General features: G+C 36.7%; 1 protein-coding gene across 1 annotated transcript; it reads left to right on the top strand.

Annotated features, from left to right (window-relative positions):
• The first annotated feature begins 13,921 nt into the window (after window positions 1–13,921).
• Window positions 13,922–22,337, top strand: edn3b (endothelin 3b). Its single transcript, XM_067372423.1, has 4 exons — window positions 13,922–13,985; window positions 14,738–14,945; window positions 21,813–21,953; window positions 22,191–22,337. Exons 1-4 carry the CDS (start codon window positions 13,922–13,924, stop codon window positions 22,231–22,233), a joined length of 456 nt encoding a protein of 151 aa, XP_067228524.1. The 3' UTR covers window positions 22,234–22,337.
• Window positions 22,338–24,552: the final 2,215 nt, after the last annotated feature.

The following is a 24,552-nucleotide window of genomic DNA, read 5'->3' as shown; positions in this document are numbered from 1 at the left end:
AAGTCTGAACATTGCATACTTGGTATTGAGAAATGCCTTCCGTCTACTTCTTATCTGACCATATGGTGGACCTGCACATAGAGATGACCACAACAGCCCTGAATGTAAGCCGAGACCATGACAACTAGACGAGCCCTAGAGACAGACCCCCTGTGAATACCTTGTTGACTCAACAGCCATTGGCACAGATCCTCAACGAAGAACCAGGCAAGTCCTCCGCACAGACCCCTATGGCCAGCTTCAAATCCTTCCACCAAACCTTGGCGTAATGTATCCCAATCTCAAGCAGAAGGAACTGGATGAAATATTCGTATTGATATCAATACACATCTGACTTTTGATGCAGTCTGGAATTAAACCACAGTATGTTCATTCGTCTGGCCAGAGGAGAACTGATCCCCGTCTGAGCCTGGTTTGTCCCAATGATCTTTTTCTCCATGGAGTTTGGGTTCCTTGCCACTGTTGCCTTTTGGCTTGCTTAATTGGGGACGCTTAAAGGATTAGTTCACTTTAGAATTCAAATTTCCTCACCCCCATGTCATCCAAGATGTTCATGTCTTTCTTTTTTCAGTTGAAAAGAAATTAAGGTTTTTGAGGAAAACATACCACACTCAAAAAAAATGATTTTTGATGCTGTTCACTTTATATAAACAATTTATTTTGATTCAACACCATTGTATCAGGTTTCTGGTTTAAATGTGATTGATTCATGTTAAATTGACTTGAAACGATTACTCTTTGACTTAACTTGATGTTTTCATATCGGAATAACATGTTTCAATCAAGTAAACCCAACCAGGACTCAATCAAACAGGATTTTCACTTCACATCATGCTTTGCAAAGGGGCTGAACTAGGAGTGTAAATGTTGAAATAAAGTGCTATTTTAAGCAGTTTTTAGGAAGATGAGAAAATGGAAAGACTTTTTAATGTTTACTGTTCTATTATGTTGGTATTTAATCGTTTCTGTTAATTAATAGTTTTAGGGTTACCATTGTGGTCAATTGATGCACTTGTGCTTGGGTTGAGGACCTGCTAACAAACTTTCAAGTTACTTTAATAAGAAAGTAATCACTGTGGTAGTTGCATTTCCCAAAAGCATTGTAAGCCTATGGTGATTGTAAAACCATTGCCACCAATGGACTTATGATCAATTTAGTCTTTACAATGTTTTTGGTTAAAGCAATTTAGGATAAATCCAGTATCACATCAAGATTTCTAACACAGAACATCACAAAAGTTATTTAAATTACAAAATTAAACAAGAAAAATTAATTGTAAAAATCAATGTATATGAAAACAATTAATTTTTAGTTATTGCTTTTTATTTTATTTTAAATGAACACAATTGATTCTAGTTCATTTAACTTGGTTGATTCTATTGGATTTTACTTGATGATTGAACTGAGTAAGTTGGACATAACTATTTTACATAGATTCTTCCTTAGTCAGTTGTTTTGTCAAGCTGTGCCCAACCATAGTAAATAAGTTGAATCAACCTTAATAAATTAAGTTGACCCAACGTAAGTACATTAAATTGGAATAACAGAATTGCATAATGCTGAAATAAAGCAACTTTTTTTTATGTTCGTTCAAAGAGTTATTTTTTTGAGTGCAGGATTTTTCTCCATATAGTGGACTTTAACGGGGAGCAACAGGTTGAAGGTCCAAATGTCAGTTTCAGTGCAGTTTCAAAGAGCTCTACATGATCCCAGATGAGGAATAAGGTTCTTATCTAGTGAAACAATTGGTCATTTTCTTAAAAAAATAAAAATTGATATACTTTTTAACCACTAATGCTCGTCATAGCTCTGCGATGCGCAACTCATGACGTAATCACTTTGGAAAGGGCAAAAAACTTCATCTCATTTTCTCCTCCAACTTCAAAATTATCTGTTTTTTTTTTTTTTTTAAATGACCAATTGTTTCTCTATCCTGGTCTGGGATCATGTAGAGTAATTTGAAGCTGTACTGAAACTGACATTTGGACCTTCAACACATTCCTCCCTACTGATGTCCACTATATGGAGAAAAATCCTGGAATGTTTTCCTCAAAAACCTTATTTTTGCTTGACTGAAGAAAGAAAGACATGAACATCTTGGATGACATGGGGGTGAGTAAATCATCAGGAAATTTTAATTCTGAAGTGAACTAATCCTTTAATATTCTGCAATATTATTGACTGACACTTTTGGATGAGAACTGAACAGAACTGGACGATGACATCACTGTATTCTCCAGAGCTGATTTATGAACTCATTCCATTATTGATGAACTTAACAGAGTTATTGAACTGAACTGAATTACCACTGAACTGATTCCAAACGAATAATGACTCCATTGTCTTTTTAGAACTGCTTTACATCAGAATTGAAGTCTGTTTGAATAATTAAATCATTATTTTCCTGTTTATCACTGTACAGCTGCTTTGTACATCTGTATTGTATAATGCGCTAAATAAAGAAAAGTCACTTGACTTGACTTGTTTTCACACAGTGCGGTCATTTAATTCATTCAAAATGGGCAGTTAAATCCCTCAGGTATGTGTTTTATTAACCTGGACTTGGAATGGATTACATGAGTCAGTTTTGGAGTCTCGTGGAATGTGTGATCGGTCAGAGTCACCATGCAAGATCTGCGGCAGATAAGTTTGATGTATTCTAGTTGAAGGCCCAAATATCTACTCTCTATCTGTGTACTGGCAGAGGTGATCTTGTTACTGAGCTCGTGTAGTGCATCAGAGCAATTCAGTTTAAATTCTATTTAAAGGTATCTTGATCTTACACAGGAGTATTCAAATATCAGATCAATGCATAGTGTATTTAAGAGTGCTTGATGAATTGTATTATTCTGTTTAATGGATGTTTTTAAAATGAAATTCAAATTGAGTTGAGAAAATGCGATGACACTCACACCTTAAAATAATTTCATAATGGATTATAAACCAAAAGCAAATTGTCCACTAGACACTAGTCTGTGAGCCATCTGGGAATGAAAGCTTTCAACATAATGAACTAATCAGGACACAATAATGCCTGCCAATTTCTTGAATCTCACCATGCCTGAGTGTTCTCCAATGTCTTTGATGCAATTTGAAGTCTACACTGATGTATTTTTTTACTGAAATAAAGCAGAACTTGGTGAGTGTCCCCAGATGCCTGATTGATTCGGTCTCAAAATGGTGAGAAAAGTGATTTTTCCAAAAACTCAGCCTGAATGCTCACAGTTTCTTGGCTGTAGTACAACACAAAGGGCATCTAGTTCTTCGAATGGCCACAAACACAATGTCATTCAGACATCTCACAGAACATGAGTATATTAGTTTTAAAGCTTCTTCAATTCAGTAAGCCACCCTGTGGGAACTTCTTTTGTAATGGTGCTGTGAAAACAGTTCAGTTCAGTGTGTATAACCTTGGGTCACAGGGGCTTTTCATGTGGTCATCTCTCGGTATAAGTGGTTTGTGGTTTGATTTCAATCACATATTTTGATGGAACCATCTTAAATCAGTCAGCTGAAATCCCTAGAGTACAATGTATTCAGTAATGAAAGACAATATAATTGTACACAAAACTCCCTTCACTCCTATTTTATAGTATATTTTCTTGTTCAAAGGAAACAGAGTTCTTGTGTTGCCCTTTAATATACTGTGTAATTCAGTACACATCTGTAGTACATAAATCTCAGAGTTTTTAAGGAACTGTATGAGAAAGCCAAGAGCACTTTGCAAACATTAATATTTTGCCAATTACACTAAATTGTACCATAGCAATCATGTAACTAACACCAAAAAGTATGAGCAATATAAAGGATTCATTCATAACAAAAATAATGGAAAAAAGAAGGTTGTGGCCATGGAAAAGTTTTATTGGGGTTTTAAAAAGCATTTTCATTGGTTTATTTCCCAAGTTAAGAAGATCTCCCAATATGGTCTCCAAACATTTATTTTTTGTTTTTTTATTTTTTTTCACTTTCCCTAATACTTTGCATGAAGAAGCGTAAAGATGTATTAAAGCATATCGAATATGCATGAATCATTGCTATTGAATTTAATTTACTTAGATTTTTGTGCCTTTGAAAACACATACTGTTCCAAAGCAGGTGTATAAAAGTAGCACCTTTTAAAACCCACAGCCAGAACAATAAAAGAGATTTATATAGTGTAACCAGTTTAATGATGATAATATTGGATTGAAATTTCATTTTCTGGACCTGTTCAGAACTCATTTCAAAATGATCTGGAGCTTATTTAGAGCTTATTTGATCTGGAGCTTATTTCCAGTTCCTGCTCTAAAGAACGAAGACAGTTTAACAATATACAGTGCTCAGAGTAAAAAAAACCCTTTGAAAAGCAATATTTTAAAAATATCATAATGAACACAAAAATTATTTCCAAAATGTTGACAAGACTAGGTTTTATATAACATCTGTTTTACTTATAACATGAAAGTAAGGTTAATAATATAACTTATAAATTTTCAGTTTTACTCAAATTAGGGTGATGCAAAAATGAGTACACCCCACTGAAAGTATCTGCAAAGCTAAATTTTAGACTACAAACGTCTAATTTAACAAGAATTCAACCACAGGTGAGTCTAATTATTCATTACACAGGTGTCCAGCAGACAGTTGACTATAAAAAGGTCTTAAAACCCCATTTCATGCTGTCAGCAATGGCACCACATGGAAGAGAAATGTCACAAGAGCTGAGAAAGAAAATCATTTCTTTACACCAGAAAGGTGAAGATCAGCAAAGCTTTACTTATCAGTCAGAATACTGTAGCAAAAGTGGTACATAAATTTTAATAAGAATGAACTGCAACCATCTCACAGAGACGTCCAGGTCGTCCACGGAAGTAAACACCTCGACAGGAGCGTCTTCTGATGAGAAGTGTTGAAGAAAATCAGCATGCAAGTTTACAGCAGTTATCTAAAGAAGTAGAAAGCCAAACTGGGGTGATTATTTCCTGTGACACAATACGGCGTACGCTGCAGAGGAATGGCATGCATGGGTGCCGTCCATGAAAGAAGCCTCTCCTAAAGCCCAGGCACAAAAAAGCCCGAATAGAGTTTGCCAGGACCCATGCTGACAAAGATGAAGACTACTGGGACTCTATACTCTGGAGTGATGAGACCAAGATTAATGTTTTTGGAACTGATGGCAAAGGTGAGGAATACAAATAAAAACGCATGGTGCCTACAGTGAAACATGATGGTGTCAGTGTCCTTATGTGGGGCTGCATGAGTGCTGCTGGTGTCGGGGAGCTGCATTTCATTGATGGCATCATGAATTCACAGATGCACTGAGATCACTCCATGCCCTTGGTCGTCGTGCACTTTTCCAACATGACAATGATCCTAAACACACATCTAAGGCCACTGTTGGATTTCTGAAGAACAGTGTGAAAGTGATTCAGTGGCTCCTGATCTGAACCCAGTCGAACACCTATGGGGAATTCTGAAGAGACAAGTTGAGCATCACTCTCCATCCAGCATCTCTAAAAGAGGTCATTCTTGAAGAACGGAAAAGGATAGATGTAGTAAAATGTCGGCCAACTTGTTCATTCCATGCCTAAAAGACTTGGTGCTGTCATTAAAAATCATGGAGGCCATACAAAGTACTAGATGTAGTAGTTTTTGTTGTGGGGTGTACTCATTTTTGCATCACCCTAATTTGAGTAAAACTGAAAAATGTGTAATCTAAGTTATATTACTAACCTTACTTTCATGTTATAAGTTAAACAGATGTTATATTAAACTTAGTCTTGACAACATTTTGGAAATTGTTTTTGTGTTCATTGAGATATTGTTTAAAGGGGGTGTACTCATTTACGCTAAGCACTGTATATATATATATATATATATGCAATATTGCACAGCTACTCATGTGATATTGCGTTCATACAACAGTGTAAATAAAGAACAACAATGGAGTGTCTTTAAAACCCTTTTTTGTGAGAAACTACTTCCACCACGGATTTAAATCTCAAAATAACAGTTAAGCTTAAGCCTCCATTACTAATTCTAAAACATCACTTTAGAACTAGTAACAAAAGAACGTTGAGTCGCTTCATTGAAGCTCATTTTAATATGTAGAGTATTGAGAGAGAGCTCGACTAAGCCAGTGCATTACCTACATCTAGCTGATATGAGGTCAGTCATAATCACAACATCAGTCTGAATGTTCACTGAGGAAAGTGATTTTGTCTTTATCCTTTTAACATTTAAGACATTCCCATGACAGCGCTAGTCAATGCATTTGTCAGTTGTGTCTCATAAGATGTTGTTTAAAGAAAAAACTACATCCTTGTTCCCGTCCATTTCAATATAATGGTCATGACTGACTCACTCAAAGAAATTCTTTGCCACCATCTAATGGTGTATTAATGTAACTTTCACTGAAGCTGAAATCACTAATGGACTCTCTCAATACCAAAAAATACAGCATTTATATAAAATATTTTTTAATGAACAATAATATTTAAATTAACAACAATAGCCATTATAACAGTATAAGAAGTAAAATAGGAAATAAGCAGACAGTTTAGTCAAACGTACAAAAGCAGCGCTCTATGATTTAATTTCAATGTAAATATTAAGTTATGAAACATAATATAGCCCTTAAGCCAAATCTATTAACTCTGGAACAAGTTGTAAAGTTTGGAAATGGGTTGGTTCAGGAATGTGCTACCAGGATGGTGTGTCCATTAAAACATGGTGGATCCAGTACTGAGTCCATGTTCTTTATTTAACAATTGGAAGCATAGGAATCGAGCCATGGCAACATGAGATTCAAACAGAGTTGTATGGTGTCTAAAAACAAAAGACAATAAAGAACAAACAAGTCTTAGATACAATTAACAATATAACTCAAACAAATCATATAGTCCAATTAGCTTAACGAAACAGTTTATTAAATAAGAACACTAAAAATGTTGAATTAAATCACATAGAACTCAAAACATACATAACTTCAAGAAATAACATTAAATACCAAAAGAAATAAACTTACATGGTCAGAAACACATCAACTCTACAAGAAGCTCTCTTTGAGGAGAAGGAAAAGGAATGGCAGCTTCAGCTGCATGCTTCACACACACCAAACAACAGCAGCTAAATAATGATTCAGTGCACCTGAGGAGACTTAGCTCCACCCATGGCTGAATGTCATGTGACCACCTGGGAATTCTCAACAGCCACCCCCAAATATGGCAACATATTTGCATTTAGAGAATTCTGTACAATTATTTTGAGTCATCTAAAAACTTAAGTACCAACGAACAGCTGACAGGGCGTACATAGGGTTTCCCATCAATAAGAACTTCCACAACCCTTATCCTGCCATCAGGACTGGGCAAGAGCTTTGTGACAGTTCCTATAGGCCAAAGTCCCCATGGAAGCTGAGGATCCACTACCATAACTACAGCATCACCTGAAATTTAATTCCCATCCTGTCTCCACTTCAGACGACATTACTTGAGGCAGGGAAACATCTTGCCGCCCCATCAGCAATTTATTAGGAGGCCAGAGGTGAACAGGCAGCCAGGTCGGAGCAGGCTCTGGAGCTGGAACCAGTGCTGGACTCTGGTTAGGGATTGGAGCCATCTCTGTACACTGGTGTGGTGGCCATCATGGCTGAAGGTGCTCTTTCATGGTAACAGTCTGATGAATCTCTCTCATGGGAACAGACTCAGGAAATTCTCTCTCAGGAAAATCATCTTTGTGTGGATGACGAAGGAGTAGCAGCTCTGCTTGATTATGACCAAGTCTTTTCTCTAGAGTTAATCAGGGGAAAAGTTCTCAATGGTATATGCAACCAGCTCTGACCAAGGGTTGAATTGGGAAGGGCCTAATTTGGAGAGGCTTACTGAAACTTGTGTCTGGCCACAAAACAATGGTTTTCTCAATTCCAGTGCCACATTATCAGGTGCAATGATTGGATACTTAGGCCATTGATAAGGTACACACCAGAATTCATCAATGAGAGTTATTTCTCTTATGGACACAAACCTTTGCATTTCCTGCTCATATATTGCTACACACTCTGGATTCTTTGCAAGCTGGCATTTTGTGTGATGCAATACTGGCATTACTGATTGCTGAGAAGTATTCAATTTAGGCACATGTTTGGCTTGGAGCAAGGGAGTAGAATTTCTTAAAACACCATTGATCTGTAGGCATTCTGTTCTCTGCTCCAGGCACGCAGTAGCTTCTTGGTCTTGCTTTGACTGAAAAACAGCCTTAAATGTCTGGGAATAGGGAAGGACATTAACCTACCCCAATCTTTCTACATCCCTCTATAGCTGATCTTTAGTAAAAACAGCTAAGAAGTGGCACTGAGAGGTAGAATTAGTGTCTGTTATCAAGGACATAGGACCCTGCAGTGCCCATCCAAGACAAGTATGCAGTGGTGCTGGACTTCCAGGAGGGCCGAATACTACTCGTTCAATTTACTTAAAAGCTGTTGAACATGAGAAGCACATGCCAGTTCCTTTGCCCTTTCATCCTGACCCCATGACTGAAGCATGCCTACAAGAGTCTGGAATCGTAATGCAATCTGACTGAATCCAGTGGAATCCTCGGAACTAATAGCTGGAAGGCTCTAAATGGAAGCAATCTCCCGCAACACTAAGTGATGAGGCTGACCATATTTCCTTTGGAGGGCTTTTAGTGCTGTAGTATAAGGCTGGGGATCATGAGCATATGCCAAAGCTAAGTGCCGAGCAGCATCTAGCTTTAAATGATCCAAAAGTATATGATATTTATACTGTTCCGTTTCCTCCGGAGACAGCAGATTCCTTAGCGCCATATTTAGCATTGCGAATACTCAGGGATCATTATTTTTAAAGCATGGAAATGAAGGTCTCTCAACTGGACCCAGCCCTTAAGTCCCAGTTGGTAAACGGCTGAACATAAGCTGCTGCTACTACTGTATGACTCTCAGTTGAATCTATTTGAATCTATATTAGGGATCACTGACAGAGGGCCAAATGATGTCTGAGGTACAGACACAGGAACATTACTAATAGCGGTCACATCTGAGGGTCTAGTGAAAGGTCCTACTGGTGAGGATGGTACTGCCAGGGCTTGGATGAACAAATGGACCATATGGTGGATATAATGCAGGAGTATGAAAGGACACTGGATAATTTGGAAACATCCATGGGAAGAATGCATTATCCTGCATTTGACTGGAAACAGGCCCACCGCTTCGTGTTACATGCTGATCATTGGATGGATAGACTGGATATAATGGGGGTTGAACTGATGATGATGATGATGATGATAACCAAGGGGGAACATTACCAAAATTAGTTGGATTCATACTCATTACAGGATAATTTTCTGAATACTTGGACTGTAAATGAATACGCTGTGTAGCAACAAGTTCAGTTGACATTTGTGAATCAGGAAGCTGTAGAAAACATGGCTCTAATGACCCTCTCCATTCTTGTGGCAATGGTGTAGGCAGCATAGATCATGGTGGAGGAGGGAGAGTACTTTGTCTGCGGAGTTTAGGAGGTAATGTAGTTTGGTCAGTATCTCGTTTTGCCTCATGCGGTCTTAGGCATTCACCCAATTCAAGGACGACAGAAGCTCTGGTATCGCCACCCTCTTGATTATGTTTAACAACAGGAGATGTTTGATTAGAAGTATGGTCAGAACTGATTGAAAAGGACTGATAATTCCAGAGGCACATGCTCAGAACTGATTTGTCCTTGTGTGCAAACTGGTGTACTTGGCTGAGTCAATAAATAACCCTGATGCCATCTAGGGGGTTTTAGTACACGTTTAGGTATCCTAGAATCATCATCTTTCTCCATCCTAGTAGCCTCTCCAGCTCGAAGGACCATGTCAAGTTTGGAAATGGGTTGGTTCAGGAATGTGCTACCAGGATGGTGTGTCCATTAAAACAGTGGATCAAGTACTGAGTCCATGATCTTTATTTAACAATTGGAAGCATAGGAATTGAGCCATGGCAACATGAGATTCAAACAGAGTTGTATGGTGTCTAAAAACAAAAGACAATAAAGAAGAAACAAATTTTAGATACAATTAACAATATAACTCAAACAAATCATATAGTCCAATTAGCTTAACGAAACAGTTTATCAAATAAGAACACTAATACATATGAATTAAATCACATAGAACTCAAACACGTATAACGTTGAATACCAAAAGAAATAAACTTACATGGTCAGAAACACACCAACTCTACAAGAAGCTCTCTTTAAAGAGAAGGAAAAGGAATGTCAGCTTCAGCAAACAAGGGCAGGTAAATAATGATTCAGTGCACCTGAGGAGACTTAGCTCTACCCATGGCTGACTGTCATGTGACCACCAGGGAATTCTCAACAAAGTAATAGATTAATAAGGCAAAAGATTGCCCATTTGATATACCCAAAATGAATTATACCTCATGTTTAAACACTATCTACATAAGAGCCAGCGTCAAAGTCCCGAAGGACTGGCTGATATGAAGCTGTTCTCTGCGAGTACATGAGCTCTGAACAGTCGCTGGCGGCCTGGAGCTTGCATATCCCAAAGCGACTAAACAAATTTTCAAATAGGCGCTATGTTTACATATCTGAGGTCTAAACAACTATATTCTCGTCTAAAAAAAAACTCTTAAAACAATATTCCGTTACAAAATAACAGTAGTATGAGTTCCCGTGGTGATACTGGTGGAATACTGCATAACTGGAAAGACCTCTCAACCAATCAGATTCGAGAACCAGAACGATAGAATGATAGAACGATAGAACGATAGATAGATAGATAGATAAAGATGTTAGTTCTTTCTACAAACTAAATTATATTCTATAGACTCTCTACACTAAACCTTCTGTAAATTATTCAGAATGAGGAGGCTGCAGATTTACATTTAATAAAAATGCCTGACCATTTTCAACACACACTAAAATGAGCTTTATTTTGCCCACCAGCCATTTGTTTTCAGTAATATTTTTATATATCAGCCATTCGTCTGAAATTTTTGTCCTAGTGGTATTATAGTTTGGAGAAGGGGTTCTTTTACTAGCCTGTATTTATTTATTTCCAGTCCTGCCATGGTTAGGTCATGAAAGTGATTAAACTAGAGATTTTCTGTACGGTTTCACAGCTGGGTCTGGGCAAAGCTTCAAATATGTGTTGTTTTACTTGGCTGTTCAATCAAACTGTGTTTGCTTTGTGCATATATATGTTTGAATACTGATGTTACATATATATTTTTGTTTCATGTACTTAGTGGCTTTTGAGGTAGAGCTTCTTAAATACTCAAACTCCAGGCATTGCATTCATTAATGCCTTCAGGAGTTTGGCTCCCAAAATGTTTTTCATAAAAATAACTGAAAGTGCTTATGAAAACCTTGTTTGTTGTTATATAAGCACATTTGGAAATGATATCCACAGAGAATATAGAATATAGAGAATTAATGCACAGTCAGCTTAGGGCCAATTCAAACTATTTCTGAATTACAGCAACTGATATGAAAAGTCCTTATTTCCCTCTGTCCACAAAAACAAGATTCTTGCGAGTGAATTGTTTCTTTTCTTTTTTTTTTTCTCCCCCCCTATATAATTGGTGTGGAATTCCTCTTTCTCCACTGCAGCTAACCAGGGTGTTGGATGGGAAAACTTCCTGATGTTTGTGGGTTTGATTCAGGGTTAGCAATAGGCAGGTCCTATGCCCAAACATGGCTTCTGCCAAGACCCTTATGAAATTCAGATAAGTAAATATGTCATTTTGCATTAAAATATTAATTTATCAGTTAGAAATAGAACAGATACAAGAATATAACGAGGCTGTATAACTCTGGGTACTGTAAGGGTTATGTTCGGTTTAGTTGTCGTTCTGTTGTTGTGCTTCTGTTTTCTTGTGTTCCATTTCATTGATTACTCCCTAGTTAGTTGCCATGGTTACTGATTAGTTTCACCTGTGTCTCATCTAGTTTCCTTTGTTTGCTCTGTGTATTTAAAGCCCTGTGTTTCAGTCGTTTATCCATGTGTGATATGCTATTTCCTAAGTTCCTGTAATTTAAGGGTCATTTACACGACACTGTTTTTAACTAAAAACGGAATCCTTTTTATGCATTTTGGCCTTTTATTTACACGACAATGGTGTTTTAGGGGCCTGAAAACACACGCTTTTGAAAACAGGATTTAAAGTGTGCTTTTTTTTTTTTTTAAATTATACCATTATTGTCTCTATGTAAACAAAAATAATGACTTTTTCAACAATTTCTTCTCTTACCTGTCACTCTCCTGTTTACATTTTAGAGATACTGCAGCACTTCCGGGTTGTACATCAGAATGTCGACCAACGTTATACATATGAGCAGCGCGACACATGCGTGTGATGCTGATGCAGGAGCCGGCCATTAATGAGTAGGCATTCTGACGTAGAACCTAGAAGCACTGTAGTGTTTATATAACGTAAACAGCGTATATTATGGCAGAGAAGAGAAGAAATTGTTGAATAAAGTTATTTTTGTTTTGTTTTTGCGCACAAAAAGTATTCTTGATGCTTCATAACATTAAGGTTGAACCACTGCAGTCATGTGGACTATTTTAACGATGTCTTTACTACCTTTCTGGGCCTTGAAAAAATGCAATGACGTTGCTACCAATCTGTGGTTCAGAAACCTCAGATTTCATCAAAAATATCTTAGTTTGTGTTTTGAAGATGAACGAAGGTCTTATGGGTGTGGAACGACATGAGGGTGAGTCATTAATGTCAGAATTTGGGTGAACTAACCTTTTAACATCACATAATAAGAATAACTACTATTTCAACTTCTAACCTCAGAATATTTCATATATAGTATAGGCTACTATTTGATCAGTTATGGCCCCCAGATTTCAACAGTTAGGTTTTATGTAACACTTTACAATGTCTAATTTGTTAACATTAACCTTTGTTAATGCTAGTTAATCAAAAATGTTATTTTGTTCACAGTGAAGTAACTAATGTTAACAGATACAATTTTTGACCTTAAAAATGTAGGCCGATTAATCAATGGTGAGCTTATAATATACTGTAGAAGAGTTGTTCATGTTAACAAATGAAACATTATTGAATATATTGTTACTGGTTTTTATTGCAACTCAGAAGTTTATTAAACGCAAATACATATTGTCAAATACATCATCATACTGTAAAGAAAATTGAATTCTTGGAATTTCTGTTTACTAAAATGTTCCAAAAACCCTTTGAAATGCCTGAGTGCCACATTATAACATATAAAAGGTGAATGTCACGATTATTGCAGTATTTAGAATACATATTTTTTTTTTTTTTTTTTTTTTTTTTTTTTTAAAGTTAGGGTTGTTATAAATGCCACAGTTTACTAGTTTGCAGTTTTGAGGCAGACCACATGCGTGGTTTTCAAAAACGGCCAAACTTAACGTCTTCCAGCTCTGAAGGTAAAATAAATAATGGACTAGGTACGTCAACATGAGCGAATTCCTCAACGGTGAGAAAGATTAGCTGCTCAGATTCCTCAAGTGGAGAGAGACAAGTGTGTAAACGGCCTATTGTATCATAGGCTATCTATACACAAGGAACTATGAAGGGACCTAAGTGCCTTTTTTAATGTCATGCTGACACGAGCTGTCATGTTTCAGAGCATTTGTCGCTCTTCTCTTCTGAAGCTATACACGTGTGTGCGAGCGCGCGGTCACCGGTGGGTGGTGTCAGCACGCGCTATAAATATAGGTACATTTGATCTGAACATTTAAAAAAAAATCGCTTTTTCCTTTACACCGGAGATTTTACTGAGATGATGATGAAGATGATGCTCAGAATTGCTCTCGGCACTGAAATGGAATTGTTTTGGAAGATATTTCTCATATAGAACTGCGCCTGACAACTTTTCACAACTAACTATTGGCCGCGCGCACAATAAGGACGCTGGTAAAATGGCAAAACTGTTTGCGGATGCCCTTTTGTTAACTGTGAGCTTGTTAAACATTTTCACCGTGGGTAAGTGATACTAGACTGAACCGCTGTCATCATCTGTCTGCGTTTTACATGAGTAAAGTATGTTAAACACATTAATAGGGTGTTATTTTACAAGTAAGTTTTAGTTTTAACCTACACATTTTTGTCTTCATGGCTGGCTGTTATGTGGTTAATTAGTGTGAATATCTTGCATTGTGATATTATTGTTATGAAAATTAAGCACACTTTCTTTAAAATTCTAATAAAAACTGTTCCTCAATAATGTAATGCAATAACAATAAGAATAGAACTATAAAACATGGTAACACTTTACAATAAGGTTACATTTATTAACATTAGTTAAGTATATTAGTTAACATGACTAAAGCATTTATTAATCAGTCAATGTCTATGTCAACATTTACTACTACATTATTAAAATTAAAAGTTGTATCTGTTAATGAACTAACATTGACAAAGATTATAATACTGTAACAAATGTATTGCTCTATAGTAGTATTTGTTGTAATGCTTTAATGTATGGTTATTTAAATGATAAAATTTTATTACGATGTTGTCGGTAATGAGAAACGCTATTGAGAATAATGGGAATTAGGGAAAAAAAGTCACAAATAATCATAGTGCTACAATAGGCTAAATTATATATATATATATATATATATATATATATATATATATATATATATATATATATATATATATATAATATAGTATTTGCTGTTATTGCACTGTTAAATAATAATGATAATGATGTATTATTGTTCAAATTAAAGGTGCATCATTGTCCCGGACAGGAGACCTGCACTCATCTCCAGTCTTCTGTGATGATCCGAACAGTGTTTTACATCAGCAGACAGAAGCAGAGCTCATTTCAGCATCACACACCCACACAAGATCCAAGCGCTGCACTTGCTACTCTTTTAAGGACAGGGAATGTGTTTATTACTGTCACTTGGGCATCATCTGGATCAACACCCCACAGTGAGTACATTTACAGTATTATTCACAGGCTAATACAGAAGATCATTTGCAATTGATGATTGATTTGTATAGTTACAGAAAAAAAAAAAGAGTATTTCACCAAATCTTGTACAGTATGCCTATATAAATTAATTAATATTTTTGATTATCAGTTGCTCAATTTTTTTTTTTTTTTTTTTTAATTCAGCCCAGTAGTCTCTTTCAGACAAAAAGGAAATTAGATCTATGGGTAACACTTTAGGATACTGTTCTGTCATTAATGAATAACTACACAGGAACAACTGAGTAACAATGTAATATTAACTAACAAGAAACTCGGATTAACAAAACTCTGAATATTGTATTGTTGGGGTGGTCTCAACAAAATGACCCCCTGGGAAAGTAATAAACTCAATGCCTGAGATTAAGGCGAGGACTCTCCGTCATGCTGCAGAACCCATTTTGAAAGTCTTTTGTCTAGGCCAGTAGCTTGTTGAATGATCAACCCATGTGACCTTTATATTCAGGACAGGAACACTACTTAAAAGTAGTAATTGGATATGGTCGTTCCTCCTTTTTCTTTTTCAGTTTATTGTACCAATACATTTTTTCCACCCACACTGAGTAGTTGTAATTCAGCTTTACAAGGGGTCTGAGGACAAAAAATAATAATAAAATAAATACAGTACAACCCCTGAAATATTTCACTGAGCTGCTAAAATGTAGGTTTTAGTTTAAAAAAAAAAAAAGATAAATAAAGCCATATGTATTAACTATATATTTACTAAATAGGTCTATATTAATTATATTATATTATATTATATTATATTATATTATATTATATTATATTATATTATATTATATTATATTATATCATCTTTAACCATGACTTAAATTAAACTTAGTATTTTGATATTTATGATATTTTATTAGTATTTTGATATTTATTTGAACCTGTCTGACCAGACTGGAGGAGTGTTATTGATTTAATGACGTTTGCACTTTGAATTGTATATAGAGGTCCAACTAAATTTCTACTTTATTGCAATACTCACCACAAGCACATTTTGATGTGACTCTGTTTCCATGGTGATGGCTACTGTCCATGGTGCTGATGTAATAGAAGAACAGTGTTCTCAAAAATTAGAGTTTGAATAATATTACATTTTGACAGCCAGCAAAAACTGTATATTTAATTAAAAATAAACCCAGTTTCTGTGCTCACTTGGCTGTATAGTAGCCAAGTGTAGCTAAAAGGATTATTAAAGGAGTCATAAACAACACTTGCTGTCTATTTAATATCATCTCACGCCAGCAAAAACATGATTAAAAGACATGTATTTCCAGGTCTGTTTAGTTTCATTGTGTTTTAGTTCTGTTTTTCCTGTTCCTGTTTGCCTGTGTTCCCTGTCATTGTAAGTTGCCCTAGTTTCCTAGTGTGTGCCAGTTTCTTCCCTTAGTTACTAATTACACTCACCTGTTGTTCATTTAGTTACCTCATTACCTATCCTATGTGTATTTAAGCCCTTACACCATTTCTACACCGGATGTGACCGTTGTTGCATCGCATCACGTTGTGCCACAGCGCGCAGCAACAGCTTTTGGCTGTCTACACTGAACACGACAAACCGACCGTTGCAAAACACTTGGACTACGTCAGAAATAAAACGAGGAATCAGTTTACTGTCAGGAATTAGTTGTCGCGTCAGGCCGCGCTGCATCCAGTGTAAACAATATCATGGAATATAATGAGTTCTATTGTCTTTTGACGTGTCGCGTCACACCGCTTGCGTCCGGTGTAGACACGGTGTTAGTTCTCCTCAGTGTTTTGTCTTGCAGTATCTAGTGTTGTAGTGCTCAAGACCGGTCTTAAGACCATTTTTTGAAAGACTTGGTCTTGTCTTGGTCTTGGGATATTGCTAAATTGCCGTTGCATTGTCTGATTTCTTTGTTAACATCATTAATTTGATTGGATGTAAAACTTTTCTAATTTCATTAATTTTGATACTGTTGTGCCGGGTCAGAAATCAACAAGGGATTGTGTCAAATGTCACCAAAATTAATACAAATTCAAAATATGATTGCAAAAAAGTACTTGTATAAGATCTTGATATTCATATTATAACATATGATATAATTAAGCAATATCACAAGAAAGAGGGCTGTTTTCACAAATATCAGCACAATTGCAAACGTGATATTGATTTTTTACAAATGTTCAATAAAAAAAATATATATTTTTAAAACATTTATGCATTTATAATTTTACCAATTCAGATGCAACTTCTGTTCCACCTCTGCAGTGTAAAGATTAATTTTGTTAGTGATTTCAAATGATTGGTAACAGCTCTATAGTGTCTTATTATTCTAATTGTAATTATTGATTAAAAAAAGACATTTCTCAGGCAGTAAATGTGGATCTTTCAGATGAATTTGAGGAGTGCTAGTCTGGTCTTGGTCTTGACTCGGTCTCGACTTGCCTTGGTCTCAACCCCCCAAAGTCTTGGTCTTGTGTTGATATCTACACACACAAGTCTTGGTTTCGACTTGGTCTCGGTTTAGGTGACCACACCAAGAATTGTTTTTGACCTGGCATTCCTTACGAACTTTCCCGACTGCTCGCAGTGCATGTTTTTCAGGACCAGCCTGAAGGCCACAAAAAGGCACGCCTGCCTGGTGTTGGTCCTCAGGGGGATTTCGCTACATTTGTGGAGTGGGTGCTGGTGAACTGCAGATCACCATTCACCATCTGTCCAGCTGAGGACATCACCAGCCCCACTCTAGACCCAGAGCCCAGCCAGCCACCTCCCCCACTCTGCACAGAGGGAACGCCTGAGCCCACCACAGATGGGTAGCCTCAAGTCTGCCGCAGTGTACGAGCCAGATAAAAAGGACTGAGCCAGCCATCGCCCCGGAGCCCGAGCCCCAGAGTGAGCCTGACCAGGTGTGTGAGCCGACAACATTGTCCGTCCCCGTGCTAGGGCTACTAGTAGTGTATGAGGGCATGGAGGAAAGCCCTGCCCACACTCCCACAGCTGAAAGTTGAACTGCAGCTGGCCTCTGCATTGTTTGAAAAAATGGTCTCCAATGTCTCTGCTGGTCCCAGACCCAAGTCTCCTGTGTCCAGTCAGTCTGTCAACCCTGGTCAACGCTGGTTCCTATCAGCTCCTCAGTTCCTTCATTGTTAACTCCAATGTGATGCGTGGATCACCAGCTCCAGCCGTCAAGTCAATCACTCCATCTCGGCTCGTCGACCTGTCGGCTTCACCTGGGACCATTATCCTTATGGCTCCACCAGGCTCCTTTGTACCTCCGGCTCCACCTTGGTCTTCAGTCCCACCGGCTCCGCTCAGTCCTCTGGCACCCTAGCTTCCATCACTGTGGCTCCACCTCGGTCTACAGAGCCATCGATGGCACATGGAATTATCGGCTCTTCGTCTTCGCTTGGGGCTCCACCTCCATCAGCTTCGTCTCAGTTAGTTGTCCCCCGGGTGTTATCAGCCAAGTCTCCACCATGGCTCCTCTCTCCCTCGACTTCACGATGAACCATTTTCCTGGCTGCTCTCTGGGTCCTCACCTGGCTACTCCTGCTCCTGGCTACTCCCACCGTCATCGCCACCCTGGTCTCTCCCTCTGTCATCTCCCCCAGTATCCTGCACTTTACTTGCTCCTCCCCCTGCCTTCCTTCCTCAGTTGGACTTTTAATTTAGTTTCATCGTGTTTTGGTTCTGTTTTTCCTGTTCCTGTTTGCCTGTGTTCCCTGTCATTATAAGTTGACCTAGGGTGTGTCTCAATCAGCTTCCTAGTTCAGTAGTCAGGGCACTGATCAGGGAGTCAGCCAATTTAAAGCCGCCTTTCCACTGCACACAACATTCGCATCCGATTGTCGCATTTCGCCCCCTAGCGGCAGTCGCATGGAACTTTGAAACTGGTAGTGAAGCAACCGTTGCCCTTGATCGGCTTATTCACCATGGTAAACTGAAGGATATGAATGAATGTAACGTTAAAGCATGTATGAATATATCCATACAAAGCAAATGACCCTCAATACATCTAAAGTAAAAACATAATCAACGTAAAAATTGATTTAATAATCATAAAATATATATTTTTTTAACATAATTATTAATAACCACCATTTTACAGAAATAGTGTTTACAGAATAACGTTAAAGTGTTAAAATATTGGAAATTCTAACTTCACGCTTATAGTTTTTATTAGAATACATCATATCCGGTCGGCCATTCGCATACGGTCTAGCCACAGAGGTTCAAATATTTCAACGCATCCGAAGCTCAACTCGGATTCCTTAATTTCCGTATTCGCATATGATCAGAACTCCACGCAGCCCCCGTACTACTCTCCATTGGAAATTAATGACTTCCGGTCCAACGGCTGTCGTTTGTCGTGTGCAGTGGAAAGGCGGCTTAAGGGCTGTCTCAATTGCAGAATTTGCTCCCTAAAAAGTCCCACAATGCACCATGAAAACCAGGAAGCAGCGAAGTGTATTACGAGATCATTATTTATCATAATGTACTTTAAATTGCATTTAAAGCAAATCATAACAATATGTTTAATATAGATATATATATCATGCATTCAGTGGTGTGCTAGTACAAATATGACAGCTTGCAGTCATGAATGAGCTATCGCTATTTAGCCAAATACAAGAGGAATCTCCACAGGACTTTTAGTAGAGTGATTCAGACTGACGTTGAGCTATTTGAGGCTCATCACTCACCATGGATATTGACAGGCAATCCTTGAGGAATCTGCTCAGATCCCTGGCTCCACACTGAAACCAAATGGTCAACATGAGAACAAACACTTCTGATGTGAGATGAGAGGCATGCATTCTGAAAGAGAGTACTAAAGAGAGTGGCTGGAGATCAGAGAGAAGCTCATATAAAGTGCATGGAAGCTTTCCCAGATGAGACTGCAGAAAGATTTTTGGCTGCTGTTCCAACCCATCATCTCCATCACTAGAGGCAGTCTCTTAAGTTTTATCTCCAACAATGTGATTTCAGCATTGTTTTGAATGTAACAGGTTTCTTTCCATTTAGTTTCTTTTAGTGCTTGTACAAAACGAAAAACATAGCATACAAAGTATCAGAAGTTAAAGGTATTTTTCTCCTGTATGACTTTCTTGCTTCTGTAAACAGTAAAGAAAAAGATTGTTTTGTGTCCATACAATGGAAGTCAGTCAAAAATTTGTGGTTGCCAAAATACTTTAAAAAAAAAATCATCTTTTGTGTTCTGCAGTAGAAAGAGAGTCATACATGTTTGAAATGGCATGAGGGTGAGTAAATGATGACAGAATCTGCATTTTGGTGAGCTGTCCCTTTAAAATATTGTAAAATACACAACCATTCAAAAGTTTGGGGTTCAAAAGTGAGATTTATTTTATTTTACAGAAATTAATATTACATTTCAGCAAGGATGCATTAAATTGATCAAAAGTGATTGTAAAGAAATTATTAATTTTAAAAATGTTGTTCTTTTGAACTTTATATTCATAAAATAATTCTAAAATGTATCACGGTTTCCATAAAAATATGAAGCAGCTCAACTGTTTCCAACATTATTAATGATAATAAATGTTTCTTGAGCAGCAAATCATCATTTTAGAATGATTTCTGAAGGATCATGTGACACTGAAGACTGGAGTAATGATGCTGAAAATGTAACTTTGCCATCACAGGAGTAAATTACATTTTAAAATATATTAACCATTTAAAAATTATTAACATAGAAAACATTTATTTAAAAATATAAGTTGCTGTTTTAACTGTATTTTTGATCACAACCTTGAACTTTTGAATGCTGTGTTCTCCCGAAACTGGTTTGGTCAAAGCACCATTCGTGTTGTTGCTAGTTTATCGCAAGCTGTGTTTGAAATCCATGGAAAAATCGGTGTACTTACGGTCGCTATATCTGGCTGGACAGTGTTCATCTGTGTCTTAAGCCAGGGTGGATGAGTTCAGCCCAACATGTGCCATGTGTGGTGTGATTTAAATTTTAATAATCTGTTTGGCGTTATTCTGGTTCGATTTTTATGGCTTTGTTCTCTGTAACATTTATACACTATCAAAACTACATTTCAGCATGATTTACCAGCCCACCCGTTGTCTCAAAAGCAGTGCCATACCTTTTCAGATTCATGCCAACTTAGTGAGACTATTCTGAATATTTGTTGTCAAAGTATCACAAATTTTTAATTAAACAAAGAAAAAAGCTTTCATTATGTGTTTAAGCAAAAAAGAAGGAAATTAGCTGAAGGGAAATTAAAGCACATTTAATGTGCAACATACTGAAAAGAAAGGTCATGTACACACTGGAAAGCATCATACGACAATGTGCCAAATCATTCCAGAGATGCTCTTAAAGTCGTTATGGTTGGCATAGTAATTTCCATAGCAACGTTTGGTAGCACTTTATTTAACACTTTATTTTGATGGTCACTCTACTAACTATAAGTAACTACATGACAACTTATTCTATTAACCCGAACCCTAACATCGAACCCTAACCTAACAGTCTACTACAGTCATCGAATACTCTGAAAGTTAGTTGACATGTAGTTGGAAAGTTACTTTTAGTGCACCATCGAAATAAAGTGTAACCCAACGTTTTACTGGCAGTAAACGATTTAATATCATATAAGTTGAAATGACTTGCACAGCCTATTTTGATTATACTTAAAAATTTAACTTAAGTGTTTAAGTTGAAATAGGTGGAAATTATTTATAGTGTGCAAAGAAACAGCAAATTGTTGTTAATGTGTAATTGTCTGATGAAAACATTTGGTCGTATGAAATGAAATGATGAAATATATTGTGAAATGTCCAAAATAATAGTTGTGTGTCTGTTCTGTTCCCGTGTCTGCAGGCGCACAGTTCCGTATGGCATGTCAAGTTACCGCAGCCCTCAGCGATTGAGACGCTCCAGTGGGACAGAAGGGCTGCTGCTTCACCGCTGCACATGTGCAGACCACAATGATGCTCAGTGCTACAACTTCTGTGATACAAGGTACACAAAACTAATACATAAGCAAATCATCTCTGTTATTTATTTAATTCATTATCCTTCCTAGTCCTAAAAAGTCTACATACACTATTGGTCAAAAGTCTAAATTATATATATATATATATACATAATCAATCGATAAATTCTCAAATTCTTAAGAAAATTGTTGCTGATTCTGAATTTCTGATTCCATCATTATTCAGTGTGTGATACTTTGTGGTTCTGTTTTGAATTATAAAGAACACAGAATGTGCCTGACAGAAGACTGAGAGGACGTTCGTAAACCACTGGCTTCTCATGACATCTCGACCCTCTGAGATCAGGACTAATGATCAGCATCAAACCGGACACCTAACTAGGCACAGGTTTTGGGTTTTTACAGATGTGGAGCAAAACCTACCCCGCATTCCTCGCCATGTTATATTTCCTGGAACACCCTTGACTCATCTGGTCCACGGTAACAAGTGAATTCTTTAGAAAACTCTTTGCAGATTTCGGAAGCATGTCTGTGTGGCACCAACATCTATGCTTCAAGGGTTATGTCCACTTGTTTCAGTGTGACTTTGCACTGACTTTACATCTAATGCAAATATTCAGTGGACCTCCTTGAATTTGGGAGCCTTGCAGTATTGGAAGTAAATCTGTTAAACACACTCTGGATAATATCCACTTTGTGGGCAGATTTTCAGAGAGCACACAGATGGATTAATGGGTGAAGATGGAGATAAAGCGTGTTTTGAATTTTAACGTGTACCGGGGCTCCTTCACTTTGCCCGATAACGGAAAATGAAATGCTTAACGTTGTTATTGTGGATGAACTGTTAGGAAATCTCCTGAGAGAAAGATTGGCTGATTAACGCCACAATTTTTTAAATCTCCAGATAATATCCTTTACATTTTTTGCTCAAGCAAAATGTATCCAGTCTCCACAACAACATATGACATTTTAAATTCGTCAGATGTCTTTCATCCTCCAATCTTATTATTCATGCATGAAAGAATGGCTCCACTGAGACAAATGCAGAAAGCTGAGTATTATACGAAATTGTCTAATAATCAAATACTATACCAAATACTATACTAAACTATGACCTGAGAGTTTAATTTATTTATTTTTATGTACCTAAATGCTTTATTCACCAAATCATTTAAGGAGACTTGCATTAAACATATTTTAATGGCTTATTGCCAATAATAATTGTATAGCTTCAGTACTACTTAATTTGCACTGGTATTATTTGTATTTGTAAAAGCTTTTAATTATCATATGGTCATTTTAGACTCATATTAATGACAATCTTGATTTACAGAATTTTTAAACTTGTCATACAAAGAGCGCCCTTGACCAACGCAAGTTCCTTTAGTCAGTTTTCCTTTAATAATACAGCGAAGAGGAATGATAAATTGGCAACTCATTGGAAAAGCAGTTGTAAAACGATATGTAAACCATAAGAGTTTTACCAGTGCTTGCAATATATGATTTAATTTTTTTTTTGGCTACTTTGTTAAACAACATTACATTTTACATTACATCATATTTATAAACTATGGAATGCTGTTTTCGCCACAGAATAGAAAATATAAAAAGGTAATTGCGACTTTTTATCTCACAGTTTCGACTTTTTTCTTGCTATTGCGAGTTTATCTCACAATTCTGACTTGAGATATAAACTTGCAATAGCAAGTCCAAATTGTGAGATATAAACTTTTGTGAGGACAAAGAAATGTTAGATAAAAAGTTACAATTAAGTTTTTATTGTGGATTTATATCTCACAATTCTGACTTTTTTCTCACAATTCCAAGTTTATATTTCACAATTCTGCGACAAAAAAAAGCCCAAACTGTGAGATATAAACTCATAATTCTAAGAAAAAAAAGTCAGAAGTCAGAATTGTAAGTCGCAGTTACCTTTTTATTTGTTTATTGCGTGGCAGAAACAAGTTTCCTTAGTAAATTATATTTCTGCAAACTATTTTCAAACTAATAGTGTTTGTGGAAACATAAATAAAAATATTATGTAGACATAAATGTTATAATGCTTTTCTTATAATGCCAGTCTAAAGCAGTTTTACATGGGATGGCATGATACGATAGCAGAAATGACTCAGCCTGTATGTATGTTTTATTTTCACATGATTCAACACAAAGTACGCACATCTTTTCCTTCCTTTTTTCTTATTTTCACATGATGCCATTTTTTTTTTTATTTAACAGGTTGTGTATAGTATTTGATGATCATTTATTCTATAAAATGTATATGCCATTTTTAATTTAAACATTTATTTATTTGCAGTCTGTTTCAGCACTGGCTTGTTCATCTGATTTTGTTTTGATATTAACTTGTACACGACAAAATCCCCAGAGTTAAATCAACTCTGCTCATTTGTTCCCTCTTTATATAATGTTAAAGTAATACTGAAGAGTTAATGTTAATGAGATAATTAAGTGATTAATTAAGTGATGATTGGGTATTAGTGATGAACACCTGCTGTTAACAAGCAGAATCACTGAGAAAAGAAAAACACAATAATTACAACTAACTTCAGCCACAGCCTTAGAAGAAATGAACTGAAGATAAAAGACATTAAATCTCTGATTTAC

Source organism: Chanodichthys erythropterus, chromosome 20 (assembly GCF_024489055.1).
Source record: "Chanodichthys erythropterus isolate Z2021 chromosome 20, ASM2448905v1, whole genome shotgun sequence".
Classification (NCBI taxonomy): Eukaryota; Metazoa; Chordata; class Actinopteri; order Cypriniformes; family Xenocyprididae; genus Chanodichthys; species Chanodichthys erythropterus.
This window is presented reverse-complemented; position numbering and strand designations above follow the sequence as displayed.

What these genes read in the sequence shown, in the direction of transcription:
- edn3b (XM_067372423.1), top strand. Translation starts at nt 13,922, where the DNA reads ATGGCAAAACTGTTTGCGGATGCCCTTTTGTTAACTGTGAGCTTGTTA. An exon ending in GTTAAACATTTTCACCGTGG is followed by an intron (nt 13,986 to 14,737) that starts GTAAGTGATACT and finishes TTCAAATTAAAG; the next exon opens with GTGCATCATTGTCCCGGACA. An exon ending in TACAACTTCTGTGATACAAG is followed by an intron (nt 21,954 to 22,190) that starts GTACACAAAACT and finishes TGAATTATAAAG; the next exon opens with AACACAGAATGTGCCTGACA.